A 12,612-nucleotide genomic window follows, 5' to 3' on the forward strand; every position below is an offset into this window, starting at 1 on the left:
CTTGAAGTTCCTTTGTGCCAGTGTGAATCTTAGGTAGTCCATTCATTCTGAGTTTCACTAACTCAGAGACATCTTCATGCCTGGCCCTTAGCCATCCCATCCCTCCCATCCCCAGACCCTCATCACGCCAAAGCTGAGCATCTCTGAATCCAGGCTGTGCTTTGCAGTTGCTGCACCCTCACCCTTACCATCTGCTTGGCAGAAGTCTTGCTGGCCTGTCCAGGGTGGCCAGACATGACTCTTCATAATGTCGTCACTCCCAAGGCCTCATGCACCATTGATCGACGCGGGCTGGGTTTAATTGGTGATTAAGAAGGTCTCCAAAAATATGACACTGTGACTTGGCCTGGGAACAAAACATCGCCTTGTGCCGATTATGTCTGCGGAAAGACATGGAAATAGAGCAGCATGATATATGATGAAATAAGTCTAAATAAATTGGAATGAGATGATCAGATAATACTAAATTTAAAAAAAACAAGTTAGAGAAAGCACTGTATCATGGGTTAATTGGCAGCCTCTTTCATCGTGGCTTATAAATGAATGACTATGCTCCATGGCCTCCCAAAAATCAATGAGATAGGGAAATAGCTTATGATTTCAGTAGACCATGATGAATGCATACATTCCTCTGTAGATGGGCACTTGGGGGCTGTGCTCTCAGTTGACCGAGGCATTCTTGAACCTTCTGGTATACTTGAAAGGTTCACCCCAAGGTTCTCTGGAGGCACCAATCACCGGGGAAATTGGTAAAAACTCTGGACTGCTTCATCTAATCCTGAGCCTCCAGAACTAGCCACTCTAGGGAGATATCTGGGATCATGTCCTCGTTTTTAATCCAGAAGTATGAGAAAAATGATCTAGGAAGTGACCCCAGGCCTTAGAGTCTGTGTCTTCAGCTTGATAAGATTAGTGTCTGAAAAACTTCAGCACTTGATGTTGGACTTTGAGTACTGCTTTGTTCTGAGCAGAGAGGATAATTCCAGCAGTTTTCTGGAGGTCCCTGGAGATGACCAGTGGCAGCTCTGCCCTCCCAACACACTTAAGAAACCAAAATGTCTTCAGACGTGGGTAGATATTCTCAGGGGGCACAGTAAGTAGAGGGCAGAATCTCCCTAACTGAGTGCTTTTGGACTAAATGATGTATAATTGGCCCCCAAAGATACTCACATCGGAGTTCTCAGCCTCCATCAATGCAGGGGCGTTTCCATTGTGCCACAGCCAGGCCAGGCTTCTACATAGCAGACTGTTGAAATGTTTTGCCCATCTGGTGAGAATAACACTGTCTTAGCCTCGCTCAGTTCAAAGATCCTGGCTGTTGATGAAATGTAAGCACTTTCCACAAGTGTGTTGTTGCTTTCTCTTGTGTTTTGCCTTTTGCCACTTTAAGAAAAAAATAATTCCTATTGGCTTATTCTTCTTTCCTAAATGATTATTTTTTTTCTTTCTTTCCAGGGGTTGGGTGATGCTCAATGCTTACTCCTGGCTTTGCATTCAGGAATTATTCCTGGCAGGGCTTTTGCGGGGGACCACGTGGGGGTGACAGAGCTCAAACCTGGGTAGGCCACATACAAGACAGTGCCCTACCTGCTGCCCTATTCCTTCTGCCGCTTCTTTTTAAATAATATCTTTATTTAAGCACCATAAGTACAAACATGATTGTAGTTGGGCTTCAATCATAAATCACCAGTGCAACATTTCCAACACCAATGTCCCCATCTCTCCTTTCCAACCCCCTGCTTGTATTCGAGACAGGCGTTCCACTTCTTTCACTCTTTGACATTGTCACGATAGTTGTCAGTGTAGTTATTTCTCTAACTGTGCTAATCACTGTTTGTGGTGAGCTTCATATTGTGGCTGATCCTTCTGGCCCTCATCTCTATTGTCTCTGAGCATTATTACAATAATGTCTTTTACTTTTCTTAAAACCCATAGATGAGTGAGACTATTCTGTGTCTATCTCTCTCCCTCTGACTTATTTCACTTAGCATAATAGTTTTCATGTACATACATGTATAGAAAAATTTTATGACTTCATCTCTTCTGACGGCTGCATAATATTCCATTGTGTATATGTCCCACAGTTTCTTTAGCCACTCATCTGTTGAAGGACATTTGGTTGTTTCCAGAGTCTGGCTATTGTAAATATTGCTGCAATGAATATAGGTGTGCAGAAGGCATTTTTGTGTGGTATATCCCTAAGAGTGGTATAGCTGGATCATATGGGAGCTCAATTTCCAGCTTTTTTGAGGAATCTCCATATTGTTTTCCATAAAGCCTTCAGCCCCTTCTTATTTTTAGCATCTAAAAACTATTCTGGTTTTGATTTCTTGGCTATCCAGGTGGCTTGCCTATTGTGATTGGTGGTACTGCGTCTCTGTTGGCAGTTTTGACAGAAAAGATGTTTTTAAACATACAGAGGGTCAGTGCATCATTTCTTTCCTTGATTTTTTTTTTACTTTTGAAAGAAAATACTATTCAATAAATTCTTTCTGCCCCAAGGTCATAACTATATTGCCCTCTATATATCTTCTAAAACCTGTAAACTTGTGAATTCACCAGAAATTGATTTAGGTAGTTGTCATACTCTTTTATTTTCTGGCCCCCCAATGGACCATCACCAGCTACCCAGAGTCTTTCTGTCAACTTTTCTTCTTTCCCCACTTGATCTGCAGGGTTGTCTGTTTTCCCTGTTATTTGTCAAGAGTCTGACCTCACTCTTGGGCTTTTTATTCTGTTCTTGTTGCTCCTCATTGCCCTGCCATTCCTCCTTTTCTGAAGTATCTGGGTTGCTTAAAATCATTTTCCTTGACTAGCAAACCTCTCTTTAATATTGGTGTATCTTGAAACACTGAGAGCATCAGTGGGGGGTGGGGGACTCAACCAATCTAGTAGACTCCAAATAACGTCCTATTCTCTAAACATTCACGTCTTCCATTTGCCCAGCTGCACTGGAAGATGCTAGCCTTCGAGAAAGTCAGGGAAAAGGTACACAGGAAGAATCTGGACTTTATGCTTTTGCAGCTTTTCTGTAAATCAAAAAAACAGCCCAAAACAAAGAATTGATTTGAAAACGATTTCTCTCACATTTTTGGGAGGGCAGGATGAGCACAATGTTGGGCACTGAACCCAGAGCCTCACACAAGAATGGCAAATTCTCCTACCTCTGAGTTGCATCCTTTTTAGCTCATTTCTTTACAAAATAATTTTTGTTTCTGTTGCTAACTAAGTCTGTCATCACTTTTCCATTTTCCACTGATCATGGCTTGGGTTTAAACTATTTCTCTCTTTCTGGTTGATTTTGGGGTCACACCTGGCTGTGCTCAGGGGTTTAATTCCTGGCTCTGCACCCAGGAATGACACCTGCCAGTGTTTGTGGGAGCCCCTCTGGAATGCTGGGGCTCGAACCCAGGTCAGCCATAATGCAAGTTGGCAGACACCTTCCCCTAATTACTCCAGCCCCTGAAACCATTTGTCTTAATATTTATCTGTTGTACCCTCTGTCCTGTAAATTTCTGCTTCATTGACCAGCAATCTTTAAAATTTGAAATCTGTTTTCTTCTCCGCTTGCCAGTGGGGAGGAGGGATGGGGGGGGGGAATTGCGAGATTTTTAATGTCTCTTAGTTATTGGAATCCGAACTCATTTTTCTTCCAGCTTCTTCATCTTTTTCACTTTGCTTCCAGCTTTAATCTCTTCGTAATCAACTCTCCACCCTTCCTCATTTGACATGCAGATGGCGGTGGCTCCCTCCGCTGCTTCCTGGCGAGTCTGTCCTTATTTGGGGCCTTGTTTATAACAGCAGAGACGAGGAGCCCTGGGGAGACTGGGAGCAGCAAAGGTTTCATCACGACCCACCACCCACTGGAGTGGCAGCTCCTTGCAGGCACCTTACAGAACTAGACTGTGTGGCTCTTCTATCTGCAGGTGGCCCATGAAATTTGTGGGTGCTGTGCACCCAGTCCTTCCATTCAGAGCAGGCAGGTCGTGGTGTGTGTGTGTGTGTGTGTGTGTGTGTGTGTGTGTGTGTGTGTGTATTGGGGGGCTTCGTTGTACTCAGATTTGAAGCTTTGAAGATTTTTCTGCTCCGTGTGTGTGTGTGTGTGTGTGTGTGTGTGTGTGTGTGTGTGTGTGTGTGTGTGTGTGTGTGTATTGGGGGGCTTCGTTGTACTCAGATTTGAAGCTTTGAAGACTTTTCTGCTCCTCCCAAGCTCTGCAGTTGCTGGGCTTGAACCTGGTTCTTACTCCTTTCTCTTCAGGATGGCCCGAGGCTTTGCTCTGGGCCCCAGGCAAGCTCTGCAGGGAGCTTTGAGTGTCTTTTGTCAACAACCCTTACATTCTCCTTGCCAGGAAAATGCCTACCACTCAGAAGTCCTGGTCACATCCACAGTTCTCTAGCTGAGCCCATCACTCCAGGGTCTCGGAGCTCTAACTGCACCCAGTTGGGCGGGACCCATCTGTGCCTGCCACAGGGAAAGTGAGACCACTTTAATTTTTTCCCACTTTCTTTCTTTTTTCTTTTTAATTTCAGGCCACACCCAAAGGTGCTTCTCTGCTGGGCGTGTTTAGGAAACCAATACTCGAACCCAGGCCTCCTTTATGCAAAAGCAGGTGTTCTGCCTGGGGCTGTGGATAGGGTGTTTGCCTTCACATGACTGACCTGATTCAAGCCCTGGCATCCTATAGGGTCTCCCAAGCCTGCTATAAGTGATTTCTTAGTGAAGAGCTAGGAGGAAATCTAGATTGCTTCCTGGTAGTGGCCCCTCAAATAAACCAACAAAGCAAGTCCTCCAGTCTGTTTAACTGTCTCTCTGACAAAGTTTTCTTGTTTTGTTTTGTTTATTTTAATTTTCTAAAATTTTTTTTTTTTTTTTTTTTGTGGTTTTTGGATCACACCCGGCAGTGCTCAGGGGTTTTTCCTGGCTCTGTGCTCAGAAACTGCTCCTGGCAGGCACGGGGGACCATATGGGACACCGGGATTTGAACCGATGACCTTCTGCATGAAAGGTAAACGCCTTACCTCCATGCCATCTCTCCGGCCCCAGTTAATTTTCTAAAATTTTTTTATTGTGACCATTGTGAATTACAAGTCTTTCACAGTTGTTTTTCAGGCAGTGAATTAGGGCCATTCCCACAACTAGTGTTGACCTCCCTCCACCACTCTTCCCACCATGCATCTCCTACCTCCACCCTTAGCCCCCTGAACTGCTAGTGTAACAGGTCCATTTTGTGTTTGGTTTCATATAGTTTGGGTCTCTTGATTCTGTTGTCGTTGACCTGGGCTTGGGTATTTAGATCTGACCTTTTTTATTTTTTATTTTTTTTCTATTTAAGGCTCCTGAGACCACTTGACCCTGGGTTCCATCCACTGTTTTTTTTTTTTTTTCTTTTCTCAATTTGTAGGAAGACAGAAATATGTTTTGTTTGTTTGTTTGTTTTTGGAAAGGTTGTTGTTGTTGTTGGCTTTGGGGATCATACTGAGCAGTGCTCAGGGCTTACTCCTGGCTTGTTCTCAGGGGTCACTTTTGAGAAGAGTCACCTACAAGGCAAGAACCTTACTTGATCTCGACAACCTCAACCCTTTTGTTTTCTTTTTCAAAATTCTTACTCTTCTGAGGGGTAGTGCTAGGGATCAAACCCAGGACCTCACACATGCAAGGGACATACTTTTCCACAGAGCTACCAGCCTGGAAATAGTGGAAGTTTCTCTCACTGACCTCTGTGCTTGGCAACCCAGAAGTGGCCAAGTCTTGTGAGCTCTCTTGAGAGAATCTCTTGTTTGTAGTGACAATTGTACTCAGTTGTCCCCATCCCCACCAAGACCAGTAACTCTCTACATTCACTCTTTGCCTATGAAAGTTGGGGGTTGGGAGCCCTTAGTGTGCCCCTAAATTTGTGGACATTCCAGACATCTGACCATGGAGAATCCTGTCTCATCTTTTTCTCCCACTGGAATAAAAAAGTGATCACTAAGGTCTTGAATGCTTTTTTTTCAACTTTAGAATTTTGCTTAATGAATGATAATAGCAGCTCCCATTTTCGAGAGTGCTTTTTGGCTTAAACATACTTCTTTGTTGTGTTATCATCCTTTGACAAATAATGATAATTATCTTCATCCTGGCCCCAAGTCAGTTGATTCATCTTATTTGTGAGTACACAGACCACATTGAGCCCCCCCCCCCCTTTTATTTTGAGACTCTGAGTCTTAATTAACAAACAGGCGATGTAGGAAAGGAACCGAGGAAAGCTTATCTCAATTTATTATCACAATATTTAGCATATTGGAATATAGATGAAGAAATAATTAGGCATAAAGATGGAGATAAAAGTCGAGATGTTTTTTAAGATAGAGAATCGAGGGCCTAGATTAATCATCATCACAAAGAAGAAGCATAACTTTGGTTTTCTTTTTCTTTCTGGATCACAAGGTAAGAGATTCAAATATATCTTTTTCAAACTACAGAGAGGTAGTTATGGGAGTTCAGGTTTGCAGAGTTAGAATAGCAGTTCTGAGGCCCGGAGAGATAGCACAGCGGCGTTTGCCTTGCAAGCAGCCAATCCAGGACCAAAGGTGGTTGGTTCGAATCCCGGTGTCCCATATGGTCCTCCGTGCCTGCCAGGAGCTATTTCTGAGCAGACAGCCAGGAGTAACCCCTGAGCACCGCTGGGTGTGGCCCAAAAAACAAAAAACAAAAAAAAAAAGAGAATAGCAGTTCTCTGGTTTTCTTTTCTTTTTATTTAAACACAACAAATAAAACCTTTTTATTTGTTACCAGTGAAAGCCTGGATTTTAAACAGATTCTTGCACTGGTGGTTCATATCCATCAGCTCTTTCTACTTTAGCACCTGTCTCATCTCCAGTAGCTTTTCCAGAACTGTCACCTTCACCATGAAGCTCCCTGAGTTTCCCCAACTCAAACTTGGGCTTCTTCAGCATTTTTACTTTTCTAACGAAGACATCATGGAGTGGGTAAATAGACTGGCAAGCCTTTTCTATATCTTTCCCAATACTATCTGGAATCAATTTATTGACCACCTCTTTGAAGTCATTTGTTTGCACCTCTCGAGTCATGATTTCCATCATCTTTTTCCGAATCTAGTGAACTTGTTGATGCTGAGCATAAGAGGTCTTCCTGATCTGATTATTATGCTTCTTAGTGAAGCCAACACAGAACAGACGAAGCAAATTACCATCAGTGGTCTTGACATCAACATGAGCTTCAATCATAGTCTGCCATTTTTTGACCATGGAGCACATTTTGTCACGAGTGAGCTCCATGCCATGGAAGTTTGTCAGGCAGTTTTTGCCCTGAACATCCTCCGTAATTAGCTTGAATTTCCTCAATGCAACTTCATCATTCTGCAGATCAGCCAGGCTCACTTTGAACACACGACCCTTGAGGCCATCGGATGCAGTTTTGGTTCCTTGGGTCCTAGTGACAAGCATCTTCCCAATATTTCTTTGTTTTGTTTTGTTTTGTTTTTTGTTTTTTGGCCACACCCGTTTGATGCTCAGGGGTTACTCCTGGCTAAGCACTCAGAAATTGGCTTGGGGGGACCATATGGGACACCAGGGGATCGAACCGAGGTCCTTCCTTGGCTAGTGCTTGCAAGGCAGACACCTTACCTCTAGCGCCACCTCACCAGCCCCCCAATATTTCTTATATTGAACATTGCAGGTGCTTTCACGTCATACCAGTCTTTCCTAGAAAATGGATCAACCACTTTCTTCTTGGCTCCCTTTTGGCCACCTTTGGTAAGCTGCTTATTTTTGCTGACCACCATGGTGCCGCTTGCTCAGAGAGCCAAAAGGCAGTTCTCTGGTTTTGTTTTGCTCTTTCACTCTTGCTGTAAATCTGGAGTCAGAGATTTTTGTTTTGTTTTGTTTGGGGGCCATACCCAGTGGCACTTGGGTGGCACTCCTGGCTCTGGACTCAGAAATCACTTCTGGCAGGCTCAGGGACCTTATGCAATGCCTGAGATTGAACCCGGGTCAGCTGGTCAACAGTACTGGAAATAGCTATTCACAGTCTTTTTCCAACTGCCCATGGGCACCCCTCATCATCACCCAGAAGTGCCTATTTGCATCCAGTGGAACATCAGTCCACCCACATGTCCATAGTGGAGCCAACAGCGTGGCAGCTTTGGCTCCTTACTCTTTTGTGTCCTCGGCCCTTTCTCATTCCCTCCCATGGCTGGAACCTGCTGGGCCTGTGCTGAAGACAGAATTGGTTAGTTAAACCCTATTAAATGTCCTTATGGGGCTCCACAGTCTTTGATACTCTTAGGCCAAAAAACAGAGACCCCCATGGCCCGCCAGATTCCAGATAGTCTGGTCCTTCTGCCTGGGGCTTTCTCTAGTATCTTCCCCAACCCCCAGTTCTCCTTCCCACACACACACACACACACACACACACACACACACACACACACACACACACAAACACACACACACACACGTGTTTCCTACCCTTTCTCACAACACTGATTTCTCCCAGTTCTGCCCCTTGCCCAGGACTTTTGCACATTTCCTTCTCTTCACTTGCAACACAGTTAAGCCCCTGCAATGTGGCAGTCCTTAGCAATGACATGGGTGACACCCCAGGGGTTAGTGACCCAGAGCATTGGAGGTATTCAGGTGCTTCTGGATTGCTCCTCTGTGTGCCAGACAGAACTCTCAGCTACTTGAGGTTTTCCTGGGTTCTCCTCTGACCACCATCTGATGCTTGGGTACCGGGACTGGAACTTTAAGTCTGGTTAAAGCCTCTAGGGAAGTGGTGGACAGGCACTTGGGGTTGACACACTGGGGTTTGTGCTATAAGAGGGGATCTCAAGGGAGCAAAGCTTACGGATGTGTAGGGATGAGTTTGCTAGTGCTACATCCGTTTTGTCTCCCCTAGAACTCTTCCTGTTGGCTGACATTTTGGGCTCCTGTATCCCATCCTTCACTGATGTTAGGAACTGCCCATAGGGTGTTGTTGAGGGCTTTGATTGCAATGGAAGCAGATGATTTATTACTGATGCTGGGGATCAGCATGAGTCATGGCTTGTACACACTTATGGTGTTTGCTTATGATCTGAAAGTTTGTGAATCCTGTGACTAGCCTGAGAACCTCTTTGATCTGGCCACCAATAAACTCAGAACCAAACCTGGGCTCACCCTGTGGCCTTGGTCTGGAGAAATGCTCAGCTTGATCTCCTTCTTGGCTTCCTGTTGGTCTCTTCTTGAATTCCCTTCCAGGAGGACATGTTTATGAGAACAGTTCAGCTGTTCTATCCCTCTCTAATGTATGAATGTTAACAGCTTTCAGCTTTGAGGGCCATAAAGAAAGTAGAATAATATGATGCCAATATTAGGTGGTAATTCAGCTTCATTTTAGCCTCAGATGCCCCTGATGGTTCAGGAGGCACGGAGCCAACCTTAGACATTTTGAAATTTCAAGAGAAAGAAAATGCTAGAGGTTAAGTTAGATTCTTGCCTGGAATCACAGATCAGCAGTGGACACTCTGGCTTTCACATCAACTTCTTCCAAGATGATTCTACCAGCCATTCCTGTCAGCATCCTCTGTCCCCACACCTGCCCTACTCAAAATCTCTTCATTGTTATTTGTCTCCTTGTCCTCCTCCCAGACCTCATCCATTCTGAGGCAAGCCAGCGGTCATGGCTTGGCTCTCATATTTCTGGCATCTGCTCTCATGGTTGGAATATAAAAGAGGTTCGGTAAATATTTGTTGAGGGAAATCAATCAGCTTGAGTTGGTTTGGGGGAACAATTTCTTCTGATTCCTAAATGTGGAGTAAAAAAATATGCCTAAGAAGTTTGAGATTCCAAAGATTGATTTTAATTGGAGCTTCAGCATGTATAATGGACCTGGCTGTCTTCTGCAGATGCGAGAACCCCTCCAACCAGTGTGTTAGACATGGCGCCACCTTTGTTGAAGGTGAAGGAAGGTATTAACCATGTGTTTAAGCCTGTTTGACCTTGTCTTCTGGGGACAGGGAGAAAAGAATCTTGATAACTAAATTGCACAACATTCAAATTGCACAAATAGGCTCATTAAGAAGGAGATGCGGGTTGAATAAAGTAACTTCTGTTGTCTTATTAAAGAGACTGTCTGCCAGAAGATCTTTCTTTGCTTTGCAGATGTTTGGGGTGCAGTCTGTGAAGGCTGATTGTAAATCTCAGCAATGTTGGTTCTCTGAGTTCTCGAATTACATGTGTAAAATAAGATGCTGAAAATGATTTAATCCTGAGCAAATCACATCTTAACTACTAGTTAGTCTCAAGAGAAAGGGCACTTTTTTTTTTTGGTGGTTTTTGTGTCACACCCAGCAGTGCTCAGGGGTCATTCCTGGCTCCAGGCTCAGAAATTGCTCCTGGCAGGCACGGGGGACCATGTGGGACACCGGGATTCGAAATGATGACCTCCTGCATGAAAGGCAAATGCCTTACCTCCATGCTATCTCTCCAGCCCCAGAAAGGGCACTTTTATTTTCCATCCTTGCCCTTTTTTATAATCAGAGGTGCACAGACATATAGCAACATACCTAAGGTTGCATTGTGTGTCTGTAGGGGGTAACTTAGGGAAATGGCCTTAATCTCATGATTAAGATGGCCTTAAACTCAAGATGAACTTGAGTTTGGCAACTGGTACATCTTTCATGTGAGACCAAATCAATTATGCATCTCACATAGACTGGACCACATTATCCTTAGAGGGTCAAAGAGATTCTACAGGCATTAAGTTGCACACAACTGACCCAGGTTTGATTCCTGGTAACATATAGCTCTCTAAGTTCCAGCAAGAGTCATCCCTGAACATAGAACTGGAAATAAGGTTAGAACTCAACTAGACTAGCCCACAAACAAAAAATAAATGCCCTCAAAAAAAAATGTTCAAAGCAAAAAGCCATCCCTTGGTCTTCTAAAGTGATAGGATAAGGGTTGCAGAGGTACCTTCAATATATACATAGACAGCCTGCGGTCCCATCATTTCCTTTTGTAAATTCATATCATGGAGGCAAAAGCATGGAGCTATTGGTGATGGTGATAGAGGGTGGCTCATGGAGAAAAGGTCTAGATGGCTGATAATTTTTATATTTGACTTTGGGATGAAACTAAAACCATCAAATTTTGATGGTTTGATAGCAAACTCATGATAAAATGCAAAAGTACTCAGTAGCTTCTAAGTATGTACCTCCGGCTTATAAGAAGACTGGGCGTATAAGACAACCCCCTAATTTTGCAGTTAAAGGTTTAGGCCTATATTCACTGTATCAGACATAACGTTCCTGTGCTGCAACTGTATGAACCACAGTGAGCCAATCACAACAAGCAAAATTCCAAAGGTTATACTGTCATAGACTTCCTCTCTGACTCTGGCCCATCTGAGCAGACTTTTTACAGTGTAGATTCGGGTCCAGAACATTGTCTAATTTGCATGCATAAAAAGCCTGCTTGGATTGGCTGAATTAGAGAGGCGGTCCGAGCAGCCTTGCAGTGATTGGTGCAGGATCGAGTTGGAAAATTCCTTTCGTGGCAATATTCAGACAATTCGCGTTTAGCATCATATTGAAACCGATTTTCAGTTGACTTTGTTTGTTTGTTTGTTTCAAAAGTCGTCTTATATGCCAGAAAATACAGTACCCTTCATCACGTTCATATGACATTAGCACCTTCAAAGCCTGACTCCTGAGGAATGGCCCTGGTTGGGTGCTGGTCACAGAACTACAAGCAATGGTTCATGTTCTCCACCTGCACCTGGAAGTGGATGCAGGAAAATGGATTCTTGCTCTACCCATCCTCTTGATCTGCCAAGATGGTGCAGAATGGAGTCAACCGGAAGTACAATTCCTTGCATGTCAGGACTTGAGCTGTGTGCCTTCCTGTTCTGATTACAGGCAGGTGCCCAGGGTGGGCACCCCCTGTATGCTCAGGGGTTTTGTTTTGATTACTTTAATAGCAATGATGGGAGATGATGTCTGAATCCCAAGAATGAGAAATGAAAGTCCCTAAAATAAAGGGAAATAATCACATAGTGATTATTGGTCATTATCCACAGAACACAACCTCAACCTAGCCTCAGTCCCAGGGGTAAAACATGGACTCCTTCTATTGGCTTTGCTTCCCCTAGAAGCTACAGAGAACAAACTTCACTTATATCTCCATGGTATAAATACACTCTGTCATGCAGTAGCTTTAGCAGTAGTTAATCTGCAAATTAACTGTGCCTGAGTATTCTCTCCTTTCTTCATTTTTCCCTTCCTTTATTTTCCTTTGGTCAACAATAACTCGATTGTATAATCTCAAGGTAAATATCAAATAAGGGCAGGAAATATACTCAGAATGGTACGTTGGAGGAAATGGGGTGAGGAGAGGACAGGGTAAAAACCAAATAGGGTGCACTAATTCCAATTCATAAGTACCATAAGCTAAGTGCTAAACCAAATGTTATTTCATCTAACAAGCAGAGACTCCAGGCAACTTGCCTCAGCTGGTGGCAGAGACAGAAAGTGAGAGAGAGAAAGTGAAAGAGAGAGAGAGAGCTAGAGAGAGAGAGAGAGAGCAAGAGAGAATTCTCAGACATGGGTTCAAATCTCATTGCCCTTGTC

At 43.9% G+C, this 12,612-nt stretch overlaps 2 protein-coding genes across 3 annotated transcripts in view; one reads left to right on the forward strand and one right to left on the reverse strand.

Annotated features, from left to right (window-relative positions):
• KSR2 (kinase suppressor of ras 2) overlaps window positions 1-12,612 on the forward strand; it is a 348,927-nt gene that overhangs the window by 220,714 nt on the left and 115,601 nt on the right. The gene's annotated exons all lie outside the window — the stretch shown is intronic.
• On the reverse strand, window positions 6,788-7,787 carry LOC126030695 (40S ribosomal protein S3a-like). Its single transcript, XM_049788906.1, is given in 2 exon segments — window positions 6,788-7,459; window positions 7,639-7,787. Coding segments are annotated over 2 exon segments (816 nt in total). The 5' UTR covers window positions 7,785-7,787; the 3' UTR covers window positions 6,788-6,789.

This window comes from Suncus etruscus, chromosome 15 (assembly GCF_024139225.1).
Source record: "Suncus etruscus isolate mSunEtr1 chromosome 15, mSunEtr1.pri.cur, whole genome shotgun sequence".
Lineage (NCBI taxonomy): Eukaryota > Metazoa > Chordata > Mammalia > Eulipotyphla > Soricidae > Suncus > Suncus etruscus.